At 51.7% G+C, this 19,820-nt stretch overlaps 1 protein-coding gene across 1 annotated transcript; it reads left to right on the top strand.

The window, feature by feature from the left end:
• Positions 1-665: 665 nt before the first annotated feature.
• ARL5A (ADP ribosylation factor like GTPase 5A) lies at positions 666-19,526 on the top strand. Its single transcript, XM_064154949.1, has 6 exons — positions 666-942; positions 3,391-3,451; positions 9,540-9,687; positions 11,326-11,409; positions 17,334-17,485; positions 18,398-19,526. The coding sequence occupies exons 1-6, from the start codon at positions 897-899 to the stop codon at positions 18,444-18,446; spliced, it is 540 nt and encodes a 179-aa protein (XP_064011019.1). The 5' UTR covers positions 666-896; the 3' UTR covers positions 18,447-19,526.
• Positions 19,527-19,820: the final 294 nt, after the last annotated feature.

Genomic DNA, 19,820 nt, shown 5'->3' with positions numbered 1-19,820 from the left:
TGTTAGGAAGTTGTTGTCAGAGAGAGTGATTGGCATTGGAATGGGCTGCCCAGGGAGGTGGTGGAGTCGCTGTGCCTGGAGGTGTTGAAGCCAAGCCTGGCTGAGGCACTTAGTGCCATGGTCTGGTTGATTGGCCAGGGCTGGGTGCTAGGTTGGACTGGCTGAGCTTGGAGGTCTCTTCCAGCCTGCTTGACTCTGTGAATCCAACCTTCAACCCAGCACCACCCTGGCCACTAAACCATGTCCCACAGTGCCATGGCCACAGGTTCCTGGAGCACCTCCAGGCACGGTGACTCCAGCACCCCCCTGGGCAGCCTGTGCCAGTGCCTGACCGCTCCCGCAGCAAACAAACTGCTCCTCACCTCCAACCTAACCCTCCCCTGGGGCCATTTCGGCCACCCCTTGTCCTGTCCCAACGAGCGCTGCTCCGAGGCTTGTCCGCAGCGTTCTGCGGGCGCTGCGGAGGTGCGGGCGGGCAGCAGCAGGTGTCCCTGGGGCACTGCCCTCCCGGGCCCAGGCTCCCGGCGCAGGGCCGGGCCGGGCCGAGGCTCCGCCAGCCCCAGCGCAGGGCCGGGCCGGAGCGCGGCATGGCGCCCAGCGCCGCCTGACGTCACAGCGCCGCGCCCGCCCCGCCCGCCTGTCCCTACGGTGGCCGCGCAGGGCGCTGCTGGCCGCGCGGCTCCCCTGCGCTCCGCGGCCGGCGCTGAGGCGACAGGAGCAGGGTGGCGGCGGCGGCGGCGGCGATGTCCCGGCTGGAGCAGGCCTGGCGAGGCCCTAGCCCGCCTTTTCACCGGCAAAGCGGGCGCTGGGCCGGGCCCTGAAGCCGCCCGCCGCCCCGGGAAGACTGGAGAACCCCCTGAGGGAGCCGGCGAGGCCCGGAGCTGCCCCGGCTGAGGATGGGGATCCTCTTCACCAGGATATGGAGGCTGTTCAACCACCAGGGTGAGGGGACGCAGCCGGAGGAGGCGGAGGTGGCCTGGGGACGCGGTGGCGGGACGCGGAGCTGCCGGGCCGGGCCTGAGGGCGAGCCCCAGCCGCGCGAGGCGGCAGCGGCGGCGGTTCCTCGGCCCTGGAGGGGCAGCCGGAGCGGGTCCGAGCTGGGTGCTCGTCCTGCTGCTAAATCGGCCCAACTTTGCCCGCCGAGGCTGACAGGCGACGTGGCCTCGCTCGCTCAGCCCTGCCCGGGGCTGGGGGGTGGCCGCAGAGGACGAGCCCCGATCAGCAAAAGTTGGGGGACTTTAACCCTTTGTGTCCCTCCGGGCTGGGTCCCGGGCGAGCTCCTGCGCCCGAAGGTGGCTGTCACACGGTAAGGCTGCGCCGGCAGAACGCAGCCGGCTCGGCGTCGTGGCGTGCAGTTTCACCTCGCCATCTGCAGAGTGTGCTTTATTCGTGGCGCTGAGCGAGAAACCTTCGCTGTCTGCCCAGGTGGCTCCTTTGCTGGAGTAAAGGTTAGAAGAAGTTCCTTCGGATTTGTGCCGCCTGCCTGCCAGCAGCGAAGGTTTCGGTGGGAGTTGTGGCTTTATCCTCCGCACGCTGACGCCCTTACCCCGTGGTTCTAAGGTCTTTCGCTGGTGATTTGCAGGGAGCTTAAATAGACTCCCCCACGCCTGTTGAATGTCCCACTTATATGCCCGGGCAACGCTCGGTGCAAATGCAGCACCACGTTTGTGTCTTGTAGCCTCCAGTCCCACCTCAGATCTTCTGTTCCAGCTGCTTTCCTAATCTCTGCTGTGCTGGCAACACCACACCAGAAACGAAACAGTTCCTAAGTTATGTGGGGGGTCAGGTAAGCAGCTGTTTGGACAATATGGTGCAGTTCTGCAGAGTTCTTGAGACCAGAGTCTGTGTTGGACAACTCTGCACAACCACACAATATTGCTGGAATCTGAACCAAGAGAACCCCCACTTACCTGGCCCCTCTGCCTTCCCTCTCTCCTCTCATGATAAATCGATGCCAGGGTAGTTTGCTGACAGGAGGAATTGATTTGTGGTTGTCTGAAGCTCGGGCAGACTAATAATGGCTTTTTGTTGCCCTTGAGGACCACTGGGGAGGGGCTGGAAGAAAGCCCCTTCTCACAAAGCTTTTACTTGCATGAATAGTGCTGTTGAAGGCAGGGTTATTTGTGCAGGGGAGAGTTGTGTGCTCTTAAGTGGGAGCAGGCAGCTCTCACTTGGCCTGGAAGTCATAAATTGGTGTGGGTTTGGCACCAGCAGCTGTAGAATTCAGATTCCATCTTGTGCTGTCTAGGAGAGAAGGTGCCAAACACAAACAAGCATTGATTCTGGTGTTGAGCTCCCAGATGTGTTCACATATGTGCCAGGGGAGTTTTGTGTAGGACTCCTTGGTTCACCTAAACTAAATTGGATGGCGACTGTAAAGTGTTTGTGGGCAAAAGAATCTGCTCTCCAGGTTCCAAACCTGCCAAAGGGATGCTGAGGGAAACAGGTGGATCACCCTGCTCGTGGCAGCGTTGTTCTGAGGTTTACAGGTTGCATCAGGTGGGAGGGCACCCTCAAAGCTCATCTTGGCTGACCCCTCTGCAGTCAGCAGGGCATTTCCAGCTAAAGCAGGCTGCCCAGGGCCACATCAAGTCTGATCTTGAATGCCTCCAGGGATGGGGGCTCGAGCACACCCCTGGGCAGCTGGTTCCACTCTCTGATCACCCTCGTTGTGAAGAACTTCCTCCTTATGTCCAATCTGAATCTCCACTGCTCCAGTTTCAAACCATTGCTCCTCGCCCTATCACTGCAGGCTCTTCTAAATAGTCCCCTTCCCAGCCTTCCTGTAGGTCCCCTTCAGATATTGAAATGCAGCCCTTAAGATCTTCTTAGAGCCTTCTGTCCAGGCTGAACAGCCCAAACTCTCTCAGCCTGTCCCTACAGAGGAGCTTCTCTGATCATCTTTGTGGCCTCCTCTGGACCTGCTCCAGCAGCTCCATGTCTCCCTTGTGTATTTAACAGCTGTTTGCGAAGAGATTAAAATGTTGCAGGATGTAACAAAAGAACAGCCTTCGAAACGAACTTTTCAAGTGTCTCCTGGAGAGCTGCTGAAGTTGGGGAGACGGAGACCACAGCCTGTCCCAGACTGCATGGAAGCTTAGGGAAGGATTCTAGCTTGAGACTGCAAAAATCCTCCTGTAACCTCCCAGAAACTGCTCCAGTAGATGAGCAGATGGAGACAAATTGACAATCACTGGCGGGCTGTGGAGAGTACAGGGAGGGGTTGCACCTCTGCAGGCAAACAGGCTTTTTAGGTATGGCCTGTGAAATGTGGCAGCTGAAGTTTGGTGCTGTGTTTGCTTAGGAAGTCACTCTGAAAGTGCAATGTTAATCTCCTTGTTACCAGGCAAAGTTAACTCTCTGACTTACTGCTGATCTCTCTCATTGCAGAGCACAAAGTTATCATTGTTGGGCTGGACAATGCAGGCAAAACCACCATTCTTTATCAATTGTAAGTATGGACTGCAGCTGCCCCTTGGGCATTTTGAGGTGTGTGTTGTATATGTCTTGCTGTGAAGGGGTTTTTAGGGTGCTTTTCCTTGGGGTATTTTTGTTTTGCTTGGAGAGCTTCGTGCTGGAGATGACAGCAGAGCAGAGGTAGCAGTGGGTCAAAGCATGTGTTTGGAAAGGGCTCTGCTTTGCCTGGTGGATGGGTAAGGTTTTGTTCAGAGCTTGTATTTGTCAGATTACTGTGCCTCTACCGCTTAAATCACAGAATCATGGCATGCTTTAGGTTGGAAGGGACCTTAAAGCTCTTCTAGTCCAACCCCCATGCTTTCAGCATCTGCAACTAGAGCAGCTTGCTCAGAGCCCCAGACAGCCTGACCTGCAGTGGTTCCAGGTGTGGGACACCTACTGCTTCTCTGTGCAACCTGGGACGGCATCTCACCAACTTCAGTGCCAAAACCCTTCCTCCTCTCCAGGCTGAATCTCCCTCTTTTAGTTCAGACCATTACCCCTTGTCCTGTCACAACAGGCCCTGAGAAAAAGTCTGTCTCCAGCTTCTGATCTGCCCCTTGAAGGACTGAGAGGCCACCAGAAGGTCTCACTGAAGCCTTCCCTTCTCCAGACTAAACAACCTCAACTCTATCAGCCTGGCCTCACAGCAGAGCCTTTTCAGCCCTGCCAGCATTGCTGTGGCCTCCTCTGGCCTTGCTCCAACAGGTCTCTGCCTGTGCTGTGCTGAGCACTCCAGAGCTGGCCCCAGCCCTGCAGGTGAGGTCTCAGCAGAGCAGAGAGGCAGAATCCCCTCCCTGCCCCTGCTGCCCACACTGCTGGGGATCAGCCCAGGACACAGCCGGGGCTGTGCTGGCAGCACTGGATGCCAGCTCATGTCCAGCTTTGCACCCCCAACCTCTCCACAGAGTAGCTTTCCAGCCTGGATTGATACTGGTGGAGTTGCCCCAGCCCAGCTGCAGGACCTTCCCTTGGCCTTGCTGCCCCTGCTGGGATTGACACAGCCGCACTTGTGCAGCTCGCCACACCTGCCTTTGGTGTCGCCCTGCGGGCTGTTGCCAGCTCATCCAAGTGGGGTTGCATGGAGTGCAGCCGCAGGACAGCGCCACGGCACGGAAAGACCACACCGCGGTGTGCGCAGCAGAGCGGCGCAGCCTCCCTCCTCCCCGCCGTAGCTTGTGTCCCCGGTTGCGCCTGCCTGCTGTTTGGGGTGGAGGGCGAAAGGAGGCTGCCTGCCGGCTGAACTCAGCTCTGTGGCTGGTGGCACTCCATGCTGTTGAGCAGCTTCTGCCTCTCGTAGTGGCACTGGCCTTGGCTTAGCCCTGCTGCTGGGCTGGTTCACACGAAGCTTTGTGTTTGCTTCCTATCGCTGCTCCTCAGCTGTGCTTTGATAAAAGAGTCCAAAACGGCCCACAGGCTCAGAAGCTTCTAGGTGGGACAAGCAGCTCAAGGTCTGCTTGTAGCAGGAGCAGGTTTGTGGTTTCTCATGTGAAGCAGTCTGGTGTTAGGGAGCGTTCCTGAGTCGATAGGAGAAATCATTCCAGTTCAGTGATGTGGCCACACTGGTCCAGTCCTGTGCTCCAGCGATGCTCTCCTAAAACGTTTGGGTTTGGTCAAGTCGTGGCCTGCTTCTGCCTCTCTGAAACATGAAATTCTGCAGTGTTTCCAGCAGGCTCTGTAGGGAAGGTGAAGAGATGAGGGTGGTGCTTGGTAGTTAGAGCAGGAGTGAGAGATTTTGAATACCATACACAGGAGGAAGAATATTTTTTCCCAACTGCTGCTTGCTACAGCTGAGGGCTTTCCATGGTGCATTTTAATGCTGCCTGTGTCCTTCCACTTCCTCCACAAGTGTCTCATGATTCTTCTCCTTTCTGCAGTCTCAATGTTTTCCTTTCCCTTTTGTACAGTGGATCTCTCTGTTTCCTTTTCCTTTATACTCTTTTTTAGCTCCACAGGACTTCCCCTTCTCTCGTCTTGTATTCCAGCTCTGAGTGCTGTCCTCTGTTCCTCCTCCTTTAACCCTACCTCCATCTGTGCACATCCCATTTTTCCTCTTACCATTTCCTTGGGACACCAGTGTCCTGAGCAAGAATTAACATCTTTAACTCACAGAACATGTCCCTAAAAGCTTCAGCTGTATTTTTCTCATTCACCTTTCCTAACATCTGTTTTCCTGCATTATTGAAAGCCTGACCCAACTTTAATCATGGAAAGCTGAAAAGTGATGTCATAGAATGGTTTGGGTTGAAAGGAACCTTCAAGATCATTCAGTTCCAACCCCCTGCCATGGGCAGAGACATCTTCCCCTAGACTAGGTTTGATCATCCAGCCTGGCTTTGAACACTTTCAGCCATGGAGCCTCCACAGCTTCTCTGGGCAGCCTCTTCTAGTGCCTCACCACCCTCATAGGGAAAAATGCCCTCCTAGTGTCTCATCTAAATCCAGGTCCTTGCAGTTCTTCCAGGAGATGAGCAGAGATCACTAACAGCACAGCTGGCACTGGCTGGTGCCCTGGCATTGCTTTGATATCAGGAAGGGTCACAACAGACAGTGAGGTGGTGATTCTTCTCACAGGTCATGGCAGCTCCACACACACTTTATTTCTCCTGCTTCTTATATCTTTTTTTCTTCCTTAAGGTAGCAGTAGGATTCTGTGCTAAAATGTCTGAAAATGCCATTAGGCTTCATGCTGCCCTTGCTTCAGTGAGGAGGAGGAGGAGGGAGAAATCCACCTAGCCTATTGCAAACTGAAATGCCAGCAGCTTGGATGTGAAAGGCTCTAGGTCTGGTCAAGGAAAAGAGCATTCACAGTGTTCATCAGATTGGAAGGCACCCTCAAAGATCATCTTGTCTAACCCCCTTGCAGTCAGCAGGGACACCTTCCACTAGGGCAGGTTGCTCAGGACCACATTGTCCTTGAATGTTTCCAGGGATGGGCTCTCAACCACATTCCTGGGCATCCTGTGCCAGTGTTTTACCAGAGAATGGCTTAGGTTGGAAGAGACCTCAAAGCTCATCCAGTTCCAACCCCCTGCCATGGGCAGGGACACCTCCCACTAGAACAGGTCGCTCAAGACCTCATCCAACCTGGCCTTGAGCCCCTCCAGGGAGGTTGTGGAGGACAGAAGCACAGAATGGGATCAAAGATCCCATTCTGTGCTTCTGTCCTCCACAACCTCCCTGGGCAACCTGTGCCAGTGTCTCACCACCCTCACTGCAAACAACTTCTGCCTAACACCCACTTTCAATCTCCCTTCTGCCAGTTCAAACCCATTCCTCCTCATCCTGTCATTACAAGACCTTGTCAATAGTCCCTCAGCCCTCCTGTAAGCTCCCTTCAGATACTTGGAGGCCACTCCAAGGTCTCCTTGAAACCTTCTCTTCTCCAGCTAAGAGAACCCCAACTCTCTTAGCTTCATAACCATCATACATCTCTTCCAACCATTAAAAGAATTCTACTTTAACCTGATTTATTATCATCAGCCACAGGCAGCTTTTAATTGTTACCCTGAATTCCATCTTATGGTTCTTTCTATTCATCCTTCCCTTTTCTCTTCTATGTATTTGGCTTCACAAGTGTGTGGTGAGATTTCTTGTTCTGTGCTGCTAAAACACTGGGTAATTGAGATTCTTTCTCCTTTATCTCTTCTATTCTCTCAGGAAATATCCCAACACTGTTACGAGGCTCAAATTGCTGTCACTGTAACTAAAAGCTCTGCTGAAAATGTTTGTGGTAAATGAAAAGACAGATCAAGATGAGAAGGAAAAAAAATAATAATGAAGTTGTCTGAAAATGGTTAATCACAGAATTGGCAGGGCTGGAAGGGACCACAAGGATCATCCACTTCCATCCCCCCTGCCGTGGGCAGGGACACTCACACTAGGTCAGGGTGCCCAGAGCCTTATGCGCCCTGGTCTTAAAGACTTCCAGGGCTGAGGCTTCCACCACCTTCCTGGGCAACCTGTTCCAGTGTCTAACCACCCTGATGCTGAGGAACATCTTCCTAACATGCAATCTGAACCTACCCACTTCTAGTTTTGCTCCATTCCCCCCCAGTTCTATCACTACCTGACACCCTGCCTTTCTGCAGCTCCCTTCAGATACTGGAAGGCCACAATAAGATCTCCTCAGAGCCTTCTCTTCTCCAGACTGAACAGCCCCAGCTCTCTCAGTCTGTCTCCATAGCAGAGGTGCTCCTGTTGATGTTTCCCTTGGAGTTACTTACAGTTTTCTTGGCATACCCCAGATAGTAGAGCTTAGGTAAATTGAACATTAGGAGTATCCCGAAGACAGAGGTGGTTGTCACTGTCGATGTGAAAGTGGTGGCCTTGTGGTGCTCAGGATCTCTGAACCAGTGGATTTGAAATCATTCATACCTGCTTTTTCTTTGGCTTTTTGGAGACCTGGTGGCTTTTCAGTGCTTGAAGGGTCTGGTCAGACAGCTGGGGACAGAGCTTGGAGCAGGGCCTGCTGTGACAGGACAAGGGGTGATGGTTTGAACTAAAGGAGGAAGATTTGGACTAGAGAGAAGAGATTTTGACACTGAGGGTGGTGAGAGCCTGCCCCAGGTTGCCCAGAGGGGTGGTAGATGCTCCATCCCTGGAACCATTACAGGTCAGGTTGTTTGGGGCTCTGAGCAACCTGCAGATGTCCCTGCTGAGTGTGTGGGGGTTGGATTAGATGAGCTGGAAAAGTCCCTTCCCACCCAAACCATCCTGTGGTGTGTCTCTAAAAAGTAACACTGTGCTGTGCAGGAGGGGGCAGAGAAGGAAGTTTGGACATGAAGTAGCTGAGTTGTGAAGAAATGGTGCTCTTACTGGCCTGTACTGGAGGCATGCAGAGATACAGTACATTTAGTGGAGCTGGACTGGGAGTTGTTTTTCTGCAGCCTTGGAAATCTTGTGGCTTAACCACACTCTTGAAGCAAAACAACTGCACTGTCTCCTCTGTGTGCCAAAGTCGGCCTGGAAAGAGAACAGCTGAGTGTTTCAAATGGCTCCTGAAGGAAACCTTCTCTCAGCTTTGTGATTTAGGTCATGACAGCAGAGTTTGGCCCATGAAAGCTCTCTCAGCTCTGTGATTTGGTTTTTGCAGAGTTCACAGAGTCCTTCCTTATTGGTATTTTTATTTATTGTTGTTCAGTAGCAATAAATCATTGTTAGGAGGAGAGACCTCCTTGCTCTCTATAGCTCCCTGAAAGGAGGTTGGAGCCAGGTGGGGCTTGATCTGTTTTTCCTAGTCTTTTTCCTATTCTGGGGTGTACCAGGAGGGCTGTGGTTGGTAGGTTGTGAGAGGTTCTTCTGGCCCTCTACTCTGCCCTGCTGAGGCTGCATCTGGAGTGCTGTGTCCAGTTCTGGGCCCCCCAGTTCAAGGGGGACATAGAACTGCTTGAGAGTGACCAGTGTAGAGCCACAAAGGTGATTATGGGAAGGGAACATCTCTGTTATGAGGAGAGGTTTGAGGAGCTGGGGCTGTGCTGCTTGGAGGAGAGGAGACTGGAAGGTGACATGATCCATGTTGATAAAGATGTGCAGGGTGAGTGGCAGGAGGCTGGGGCCAGGCTCTGCTGGGTGATGCCCAGTGACAGCACAAGGGGCACTGGGTGGAAGCTGAGGCAGAGGAAGTTCCATGGAAACAGGAGGAGGAATTTTTTCTCAGTGAGGGTGACAGAAGCCTGGAACAGCTGCCATGGGGGGTTGTGGAGTCTCCCTCTCTGGGGATACTCAAGACCTGCCTGGATGTGTTCCTGTGTGACCTGCTCTGGTAGGGGAGTTGAACTGGATGAACTTTGGAGGTCCCTTCAAGCCCTTGTGATTTGCTGACAAAATGAGAGGAAATGTCCTGAAACTGTACCAGGGGAGGTTTAGGTTGGAGATGAAGAACAATTTCTTTGCTGCAAGAGTGGTCAGGCACTGGCACAGGCTGCCCAGGGAGGTGATGCAGTCACCACGCCTGGAGGTGTTCGAGAAACCTGTGGGCATGACACTTGGGGACTTGGTTGGACTCGGTGGCCTTTAGAAGTGTTTGCTAACCCAACCCTTTGCGTGCTTGTGCTCGTTCTGCTGCTCCCCTGCTGCTGCAGCTCGATGAATGAGGTGGTGCACACCTCGCCCACCATCGGCAGCAACGTGGAGGAGATCGTGGTGAACAACACACGCTTCCTGATGTGGGACATCGGCGGGCAGGAGTCCCTGCGCTCCTCCTGGAACACCTACTACACCAACACCGAGGTGAGAGCAAGGGCCTCGGGTGGCTGCTCTGCCCCCTCTGCTGGGGAGAGAGGGGTTACAGCACTGAGGTGAGAGCAAGGGCCTCACCTGGCTGCTGTGTGCCCCCACTGCTGGGGAGAGAGGAGTTACAGCACTGAGGTGAGAGCAAGGGCCTTGTGTGGCTGCTGTGTGCCCCCACTGCTGGGGAGAGAGGGGTTACAGCACTGAGGTGACAGCAAGGACCTTGTGTGGCTGCTGTGTGCCCCCACTGCTGGGGAGAGAGGAGTTACAGCACTGAGGTGAGAGCAAGGGCCTTGTGTGGCTGCTGTGTGCCCCCACTGCTGGGGAGAGAGGGGTTACAGCACTGAGGTGACAGCAAGGGCCTTGTGTGGCTGCTGTGTGCCCCCACTGCTGGGGAGAGAGGGGTTACAGCACTGAGGTGACAGCAAGGGCCTTGTGTGGCTGCTGTGTGCCCCCACTGCTGGGGAGAGAGGAGTTACAGCACTGAGGTGAGAGCAAGGGCCTTGTGTGGCTGCTGTGTGCCCCCACTGCTGGGGAGAGAGTTACAGGATGCCTGAGATCTGTGCCAGGAGTGCTTCCAGAGGGCTCTGCTAACTGCTTCGAGTGCTGTTACCTACTCAAAGTCATCCTTCTGATTTTTTGAGGTCTCCTCAGCAAGCTCACTCTTGTATCTCTTCCCTTACATGCATAATTGCATGTTCCCATCAAAATCAGCTTGTTTGTAAGGAGTCTGTGTCCACCTTTGGGGCTTTACACCAGTTTGTCTTGGTATTGAAGATCTCTGTGCTTGCAGGTCCCTTTTTGTGGACCATGACTGCTTTTACCTTTGCAGCACAGGTGCTGACCCCTTAGAAGTAAGACTTGAAGCCCAACATTATTCCTCCAGTGTTTAGGAGTTCAGTCTTGCAAGATCTTGAGGGGTAAAATCTTCCTTTAACACTTCCAAGAATTTTAAGAACTCCTTTGGTTGTTTTAAGTTGCAGCACAGAGCCTGAGCATGATTAAAACAATCATTTGAGTCAAGGTTTTATCAAATATGCTTTTAAGAAAGTCATGGTTGTGGTTTAAAAAAGAGTTATTTTCTGTGGTAATTAAGTTTATTCTCCTGTGCTCCCTGTGTGATGCTGTGATGTGTGTCTGTGTGTATGCTTCTGCAGTACAGGGCTTGTGGGGGTTTGAAATGCCTTTAAAATGTGGTTTTGCCTGTCAGTACAAGTAGAAAGCTGACACAATTTACCTTCTCAAGGCTGCAGCAAAGTATTTGAAGCATCCTGGTGCTCCCTCAACACAGCTCTGGGATTACAGAGAAACACTTGCTTTCAGTGTAAAGTTCTCACTTGAAAATGGCAAATCAAAAGCTGTGTCAGAGCTTTCTTTGTCTGCAAACCACAGCACAAGCTGTAAACCAACAGCTTGTGTTGGGTAATCACACTCTGGCTGGGAGAAGTGACCTGGCAGTGCTGGCTTTAATGGTTGAATTTGATGATCTTAAAGATCTCTCCCAACCAAAGCAGTTCTGTCATTCCATGATATCTGATATTGCAGTCTGGATAACGTGGTGGGAGCAGTTATCTGTTATGCTGGTGAGTGTGTGGCCAGGAGAGTCTATTCTGACTAACCACTTCTCACTTCTTCAAGTTCGTGATAGTTGTGGTGGACAGCACAGACAGGGAGAGAATTTCTGTGACTAAAGAAGAGCTCTATAAAATGTTAGCACATGAGGTGAGTAGAATCCCTCTTTTCTCTGCTTTCTGTGGGTAAAAGTCTGGGTGATACATGTTAAGGGGAGCAGACTGTTGTGCTCTTTGCATATGCCTGCAAGCTGGAGGCAGACCAGAAGAGAGCAGAGTCTCTCCAGTGAGCCCAAGGCAAACATTGGTCTCCAAGGTCAAAGTGGATCAGAGCTGTCTTGGTCCTGTTGGAAGCTCTGTTTTGTGAAGCTCCCAGTAAAGCTTCAAATGAATTACAAATTACTGAAGAGGATTCCCCCAAAAGTAGCTTCTCAGCTTCTGAGTGCTTCACTGAAAGGAAATCCCAGTGTGGTAAGGGCTGGAAGGGACCTCTGGAGATTGCCCACTTCAACCACCCTGCTAAAGCAGGGCACCCACAGCAGCTTGCCCAGCATCACAATGGCCAGGGAGGTTTGGAAGCTCTGCAAGGAGGGAGGCTTCTCAACCTCTTTGGGCAGTCTGCTCCAGGCCTCCAGCACCCTCACACCAGACAAATTTCTCCTTCTCTTGAGGTGGAACCTACTGGGCTCCATTTTGTGCCTGTTGCCCCTTCTCCTGTCACTGGGCACAACTGAGAAGAGTCTGGCCCCATCCTCTTGTCCCCCACAGGTCCTTTGTCTCTTGCTGAGCATTGAGAAGGTCTCAGGTTGCTCTTCTGCAGGCTCAACAGCCCCAGGTCTCAGCCATTCCTGAGAGGTTCCTCAGTCCCCTCAGCACCTTTGTAGCCTCTCTTGGACTCTCTCCAGTAATTCCCTGTCTCTCTTGACCTGGGGAGCTCAAAACTGGACCTGGTACTCCAGATGAAGATCCTAACGGAAGTTAAGACCTATAAATGGCTTTTGTGGTTTTTAACCTTCAGTCCTTGTCACCAGCTGAATGAGGTCATTTAAAATAAAACCCCAAACATTGTTTCCTCCAACAGCTTAATTACTGCTTTTGGTAGCTCCATGGTTCCTGGATGTCTTCTGATTTCATAGTGACACAGCCTTAGTCATGTGGCTTATAGAACCCAGCTCCATAAGTGCCTGTGGCAGTAGTAGCTGTGCTCCCATGTGCAGGAGCAGGATGGCTTTTGCCAGCCTGGAAAGCCCTTCTTTAAAACTGAGTCCTGTATGGGGTCTAAAACAGCTGCCTGGGTCTGACTCAGACTAGAGAGATATTACTCTGCTCTCATCAGAGCCCACCTGGAGTCCTGGGTGCAGTTCTGAAGCCCCCAACACAAGAGGGATATGGAACTGTTGGAGCCAGTCCAGAGGAGGCCACCAAGATGCTCAAAGGGCTGCAGCAACTCTGCTATGAGTCCAGGCTACAAGGGTTGGGGCTCTGCAGCTTGGGGAAGAGAAGGCTTCAAGGAGACCTTGGAGTGGCCTCCAAATATCTGAAGGGGACCTACAGGAAGGTTGGGGAGTGACTATTGACAAGGTCTTGTAATGACAAGACAAGGAGCAATGGGTTTAAAGTGGCAGAGGGGAGACTGAAACTGGATGTTAGGCAGAAGTTGTTTGCAGTGAGGGTGGTGAGACACTGGCACAGGTTGCCCAGGGATGTTGTGGAGGACAGAAGCACAGAATGGGATCTTTGATCCCATTCTGTGCTTCTGTCCTCCACAACCTCCCTGGAGGTGTTCAAGGCCAGGTTGGATGAGGCCTTGAGTGACCTGTTTTAGTGGGAGGTGTCCCTGCCTATGGCAGGGGGTTGGAACTGGCTGAGCCTTGAGATCCCTTCCAACCTGAACCATTTCATGATTCTATGATTGTTCAGCCTGAAGAGGAGAAGGCTCCAGGAAGGCCTTAGAGCAGCCCTCAGGTATTTGAAGAACACAGGAGAGCTGAGGAGGGGCTTTTGACAAAGGCATGGAGTGACAGGATGAGGGCTGATGGCTTTAAACTGGTAGAAGCTGGATTTAGATCAGACATGAGGAAGAAATTCTTCCCCATGAGGGTGGCGAGACACTGGAACAGGTTGCCCTGAGAAGTTGTGGAAGCTTCAAGCCTGGAAGTGTTCAAAGCCAGGTTGGATGAAGCCTTGAGCAATGAGCAACCTGGTCTAGTGGAAGGTATCTCTGCTCACAGCAGTGGGGTTGGAACTAGATAATCTTGAAGGTCCCTTCCAACCCAACCTGTTCTGCAGTTCTGTATTTAGAATCACAGAATCAGTCAGGGTTGGAAGGGACCACAAGGATCAGCCAGTTCCAAACCCCCTGCCATGCCCAGGGACACCCTACCCTAGATCAGGCTGCCCACAGCCTCAGCCAGCCTGGCCTGAAACACCTCCAGCCATGGGGCCTCAACCACCTCCCTGGGCAACCCATTCCAGCCTCTCACCACTCTCATGCTGAACAACTTCCTCCTCATGTCCAACCTCCCCACCTCCAGCTTTGCTCCATTCCCCCCACTCCTGGCACTCCCTGACAGCCTAAAAAGTCCCTCCCCAGCTTTCTTGTAGCCCCCTTCAGATCCTGGAAGGCCACAAGAAGGTCTCCTTGAAGCTTCCTCTTCTCCAGCCTGCACAGCCCCAACTCTTTCAGTCTCTGCTCACAGCAGAGCTGCTGCAGCCCTCTGAGCATCCTCCTGGCCCTGCTCTGGACACACTCCAGCATCTCCATATCCCTCTTGTCACAGGGGCTCCGGAACTGGATGCAGGACTCCAGGTGGGGTCTCAGCAGAGCAGAGTAGAGGGAGAGAATCACCTCCCTGGCCCTGCTGGCCACACTTCTGCTGCTGCAGCCCAGGCTCTGCTTGGCTTTCTGGGCTGCAAGTGCACACTGCTGGCTCCTGTTGAGCTTCTCCTCCACCAGCACCCCCAAGTCCCTCTCCTCAGGGCTGCTCTCCAGCCACTCACTGCCCAGCCTGGATGTGTGCTTGAGATTGCCTTGACCCAGGTGCAGGACCTTGCACTTGGTCTTGTTGAAGCTCATGAGGTTGGCTTGTGCCCACCTCTGCAGCCTGTCCAGGTCCCTCTGGATGCCATCCCTGCCCTCCAGCCTGGCTGCTGCACCACACAGCTTGGCGTGGTCAGCAAACTTGCTGAGGCTGCACTCAATGCCTCTGTCCATGGCACCCACAAAGATGTTGAACAAGACTGGTCCCAGGACTGATCCCTGAGGGACTCCACTTGTCACTGGCCTCCATTTAAACTAGGGGCACTCTTTACTAGACCTCAGGAAGGGCAAAGACATCTTGAGCATATCCTTTGGGTGCTTCCAGTAACCTAAAGCATTTGAGAAATGGAAATTGCTTTGCCTCCTGCCTTGAATGTCTCTTTCTGGTTTGAGATTGTGTCTAATAAGCCCTGCTCAAGTAGGTCTGGCTTTCTTGTCTGTGGGGGAGCATTGAATGTGCATGGGGAAGGAACTGTTGCTATTGAGGCTGCTGCTGTCAGCATCAGAATGTCAGAGCTGAGTGTTTTGCAGTCTCTAAACAAGATCTTCTAAGCCCTAAAAGAAGATGCAGAAGTTGTTGCCAAACCACATTTGAAACAGGGGAAGTCTGGAAGTCCCAGCAGCATCAATGCCCTGGCTCCTTGGTGGCAGCCTCTTTGCTGTGCTCTCAGAGCCCTCATCTCACAGTAAATGTGCCCCATTGTTTTCCAGCAGGATGTTTTCAGTATATTCTGCTCACTCCAGATGCTGTGATGATTGAAGAGAGCAACAATACACATGAGCTGACCTGAAACTCAAATATTTACTTAGCATAGTTTTGTTTTGTTCTGGTTTTCCCTTGCAGTCCTTGAAGGGTTTTTCTTTCTGCTGAACCAGTCAATTGAATTTTTGTGTAGGAAATTGCCCAGGTCACTTCCAACTATTTTCTGGACTAGGAAGTGGTTTGTGAATTCTTTTTTTACTGCTTGTAAAAACTACTGTGCCTGATAGGCACTGAAGTGACTGAGTTCTCTTGGCCTCCTGCCTCTTACTGTCAGAGGGACAGATTTTCAGTACTAAGTGCCTGTACTAGTGTCTTTCTGGGGATAAAATAAGCTTGCCTCCAGTGCTGCTAAATTACAGAATCACCAAGTGGTTGGAAGTGATCTCTGGAGATCATCCACTACAACTCCTCTGCTAAAGCAGGGGCATCCACAGCAGCTTGCTCAGCATCACAATGCCCACCTGGGCTTGGAAACTCTCTACAGAAGGAGACTCCACAACTTCTCTGGGCAGCCTGCTCCAGGCCCCTCCAGCACCCTCATACCAAACAAGTTTCTTCTCATCTTCAGGTGGAACCTCCTGGCTTCCAGTTTGTGCCCATTTTCCTTTGTCCTGTCACTGGGCACCACCAGCAAAGGTCTGGTCCCAGCCTCTTGCCCTGCACAGGTCCTTTAGCTCTTGCTGAGCATTCAGAAGATTCCTTCTCAATCTGCTCTTCTGCAGGCTCAGCAGCCCCAGGGCTCTCAGCCTTTCCTCCTCACCAAGATGCTCGAGGTCCCTCAGCATCTTTGCAGCTTCTGCTGGCCTCCCTCCAATAGTTCTCTGTCCCTCTTGACATGGGGAGCCCAGAATACTCCAGATGTGGCCTGACCACGGCAGAGTGGAGGGGGAAGAGAACCTCTCTTGACCTGTCTGCCACATTGTTCTGAGTGCACCCCAGGAGCCCATTGGCCTTTTGGGCCATGAGGGCACGTTCCTGGCTCATGGCTAACTTCTTGTCCCCCGTCACTCCCAGGTCCTTCTTTGCAGAGCTGCTTCCCATCAGTTTAGTTACGATGTGCTTGTTCCTGTGGCTGTCCCTCCTTTGATTGTAGAGCAGTGCGAGTGCTGGCTTGCCACACGTCCTGTGTTTCCTCTAAATAAAACACTGCTGCAGCTTGCTTTTTGCTGTCAGTTGCACTCCCAATGCTTGGGAAGGGATGGGGATTTCCCTCTCAGAGGGCTTCTGTGCAGGGAGAGCCTGCTTCTGGCTCTGCTGAGCCACCCGGCTGCCTCACAGGCAGGCTTGGTGAGGTTTCAGCGGGGCTTGAAGAGCTTTGGTCTCTCCTGCTGCAGTCTGCTGCTCTGCTGCTCACCTGAATCAATCACAACAGTGTGGAGGGGAGATAAAAGCTAGGCTTGGGAGAAAGCAAGGCTTGGTTTGGGTACAGAGGAGCCTGCAAGGTCAGGGTTAAACAGGGTGCAAGGTAATAACGTGGCCAGTAGGACCATGGAAGTTCTTCTATCCCTGGACTCAGCACTGGTTAGGCTGCACCTTGAGTGCTGTGTCTGGTTTTGGGCCCCTTGACTGAAGGTCAAGGTGCTGGAAGGTGTCCAGAGAAGGGCACCAAAGCTGGGGAGGGGCCTGGAGCACAGCCCTGTGAGGAGAGGCTGAGGGAGTTGGGGGTGTGCAGCCTGCAGCAGAGGAGGCTCAGGGCAGAGCTCATTGCTGTCTGCAGCTACCTGAAGGGAGGCTGTAGCCAGGTGGGGTTGGGCTCTTCTGCCAGGCAAGCAGCAGCAGAACAAGGGGACGCAGCCGCAGCTGTGCCAGGGCAGATTCAGGCTGGATGTTAGAAATTCTTCAGAGTGAGAGTGATTGGCATTGGAATGGGCTGCCCAGAAATGTGGTGGAGTCCTCATCCCTGGAGGCTGGGGGGACATTTAGTGCCACGGTTTAGTTAATGAGAAGGATTAGGTGATAGGTTGGATTTTAATGATCCTAGAGGTCTTTTCCAACCTGATTCATTCTGTGATTCTGTACCTCTGATCCTCGTGGAGCACAAAAATCCTGTCTGTGGCTTTGCAGAACATCCTAGGCAAAGACTGGGCCTTTGTTCTGCTGGATCAAAGGGTTCTCTGAAGGTAGATGTCAGTCAGCCTGCAGCATTGCACACTTCAGGGCTTTGTTTCTGCTGGGACTTGAGGTTCTCCACTTTGTTCATCACATTTTTACCTCTGAAGGATGATTTGTAATCAGCTTGGCTTTCCCCCCCACCCCACTTCTTTCTCTTTAGGACTTAAAAAAAGCAGGTTTGCTGATCTTTGCTAACAAGCAAGATGTCAAAGAGTGTATGACAGTAGCTGAAATCTCTCAGTTCCTGAAGCTGACTTCAATTAAGGATCATCAGTGGCACATTCAAGCATGCTGTGCTCTAACTGGAGAGGGGTAAGAGTTATTCCTGTCTGTAGAGGGGGATTTAGTGTTTTTATTGTGGTTTTTTAACACACATCCCTACCCTGGCAATGGCAATGTTACACTTCAAGAGTTTTGGTCTCAGAAGATGTTGATTTAGTATCAGTGATGATCTAAGAAACAACTTTTTGGCCTCAGAAGATGCTGAATTAGGATCAGCGATGATCTGAAAAACAACTTTCACATCAAATCCACAGCCTCACTTTACAGTGACACAACTTGATATGATTTAGGCCTCAAGAGGGTGGGGTTGGAATGACCTAGAAGTTCTTCAGGTTTATTAAGAATAATTATAGTTAGAGATAAATTCATTTTATGGCTTGAAGTGCTGGGATCTGAAGTCTCCCACTTGTAGATTTCATAATGAGATCCAGGAATTGATGAGCTCAGGGGTGAGCTGTTCCTGGAAATGATTCCTTCAGTCAGAACTGGAGTTCTCAGTAAGAATTTATATTGATACCATGAAACAAAGACCTTATGAGGCCTAGTACAGACCTTAGAGCAGCCTTCAAGTGTCTGAAGGGGCCTACAGGAAAGCTGGGCAGGGACTTTTGACAAGAGGTTGTAGTGATAGAATGTGGGGCAGTGGCTTTGAGAGGGAAGATTTAGAGTGGAGATTAGGAGGAAATTCTTTCCAGTGAGGCTGGTGAGACACTGGAACAGGGCTGCTGTGGATGTCCCCTCCCTGGAGGTGGTCAAGGCCAGGTTGGATGAGGCCTTGAGCAAGCTGGGCTAGCGGGAGGTGTCCCTGCCTATGGCAGGAGGGCTGGAACTGGATCATCTTTGAGGTCCCTTCCAACCCAAGCCAGTCTGTGAATTACCTTTGAAGGGTTTCTCCTAAGCAGTGCACATATTCCTTAAAAACTCTTCTCTTTTTGTTCACAGACTGTGCCAAGGACTCGAGTGGATGATGTCAAGACTTAAGATCAGATGATTTTTAATGACCTCTTTGCACAGACCTTGCTTCAGAAGAGCTGTACCCATGGTTACCTTCCCAGTGGCAGAATGAATGGGTTAGGTGTATTTATACTGAACTGGTTGCAACTTTGTTTTCTACATTAGATGCACACACACACACACCCCTGCACCCCTGTATATAAATTAAGACCATTCAGCAAAAAGAAAGCTGCAGCTGACAGCTCCAGTTTGGCTTTCCTGTTGCTTTTCCTCTGAGGATGAGTTTAGATGCTGTGATCGACCTTCGTGTCAAGAGACAACCACTTGAAACAGGCTGGTGGTGAAGATGGAGAGGAAGGAGCTTTGAATTTTGAGTTCTGTCATTCCAGTGTAGCCCTCCCTAGTGGAAGATCTTGGCTTCATTACTCCAGTCAATTAGAGAGCAAATGGATGGCTTAGATACCAACCAACTTGCCAGTATTTTTAAGGCTCCTGATGTTACAAATGCAGAACTCTCTTTCCTGTCTATGTACTGTACATATTTGTGTATATTTATACCTCAGTTTTAGGTTAACTGCAATCTGTTCAGACCAGTGTGTGAAGCTGAAGCAGTCTGTTGGCAGCAGGACCTCCTATCTGACGTGGCCAACCTCATCACCACCTCTTTCCCTCTGTTATCTACGTGGCTGGAAGGTTCATCAAGGCAGGCAGGCAAGCAGACAGGTGGCTCACCACAATTTGATAAAGCAAACTCCCTTTTAGGAGCAGTGCTGGTTCCTCCCAGGAGTTTTCCATTAGGATGCCATGCTGGATTGGGGTGCATAGATTGAGCTGCAAGTTGCAGTGTTGGCAGAGAATTCCAATTTGTCAAAAGAGTTGCAAACGAAATGGATTTCCTTTGGGTTAGGTGACTCCAGGTGATTCCTGTGGTGGTGTGCTCTCCTGTGGCACTGCTCTTCTGGTTTCTGCAGTACCATTCAGTTATGATTTAAGTCAGAAAGGGAAAAAGATCATCTCTTGTTGTTTGTTTTTGGTTTTTTTTCTTAACCAAAGAGCTACAAAAGGCTGTTTAAAAGTCCTACTGGAACCTTCCAAACGAAATCATAATCTGCATTAAGTGTTTGGGGTTGGGGTTTTTTTTTCAGAGGAAGGCACACTTTGGGAGCATAAAATGTATCTCTTTCTGTATGCAATGGATGGGACTGGGACTGGGAACAAGCACATCTCAAGCACTACTCAAAAAACTATCAGTCAGCCCTTGATGTTCCCACAGCAGTTCCAGGGCAGTTCCCCTTGAAAAGGGAACTCCCTTATGTGCTCCCCAGGTGAGTTAGAAGTGTCAGAACACTACATGATTATCTACTCCTAGTGTAGCACCTAAGGGGATGGATGTCTCCTGCAGCAGCTCTCC

This window comes from Pogoniulus pusillus, chromosome 2 (genome assembly GCF_015220805.1).
Source record: "Pogoniulus pusillus isolate bPogPus1 chromosome 2, bPogPus1.pri, whole genome shotgun sequence".
Lineage (NCBI taxonomy): Eukaryota > Metazoa > Chordata > Aves > Piciformes > Lybiidae > Pogoniulus > Pogoniulus pusillus.
The sequence above is the reverse complement of the archived record's forward strand: the minus strand, read 5'-3'. Positions and strand labels throughout refer to the sequence as shown.

What these genes read in the sequence shown, in the direction of transcription:
- ARL5A (XM_064154949.1), top strand. Translation starts at nt 897, where the DNA reads ATGGGGATCCTCTTCACCAGGATATGGAGGCTGTTCAACCACCAGG. An exon ending in CCTACTACACCAACACCGAG is followed by an intron (nt 9,688 to 11,325) that starts GTGAGAGCAAGG and finishes CACTTCTTCAAG; the next exon opens with TTCGTGATAGTTGTGGTGGA. An exon ending in TGTGCTCTAACTGGAGAGGG is followed by an intron (nt 17,486 to 18,397) that starts GTAAGAGTTATT and finishes TTTTGTTCACAG; the next exon opens with ACTGTGCCAAGGACTCGAGT.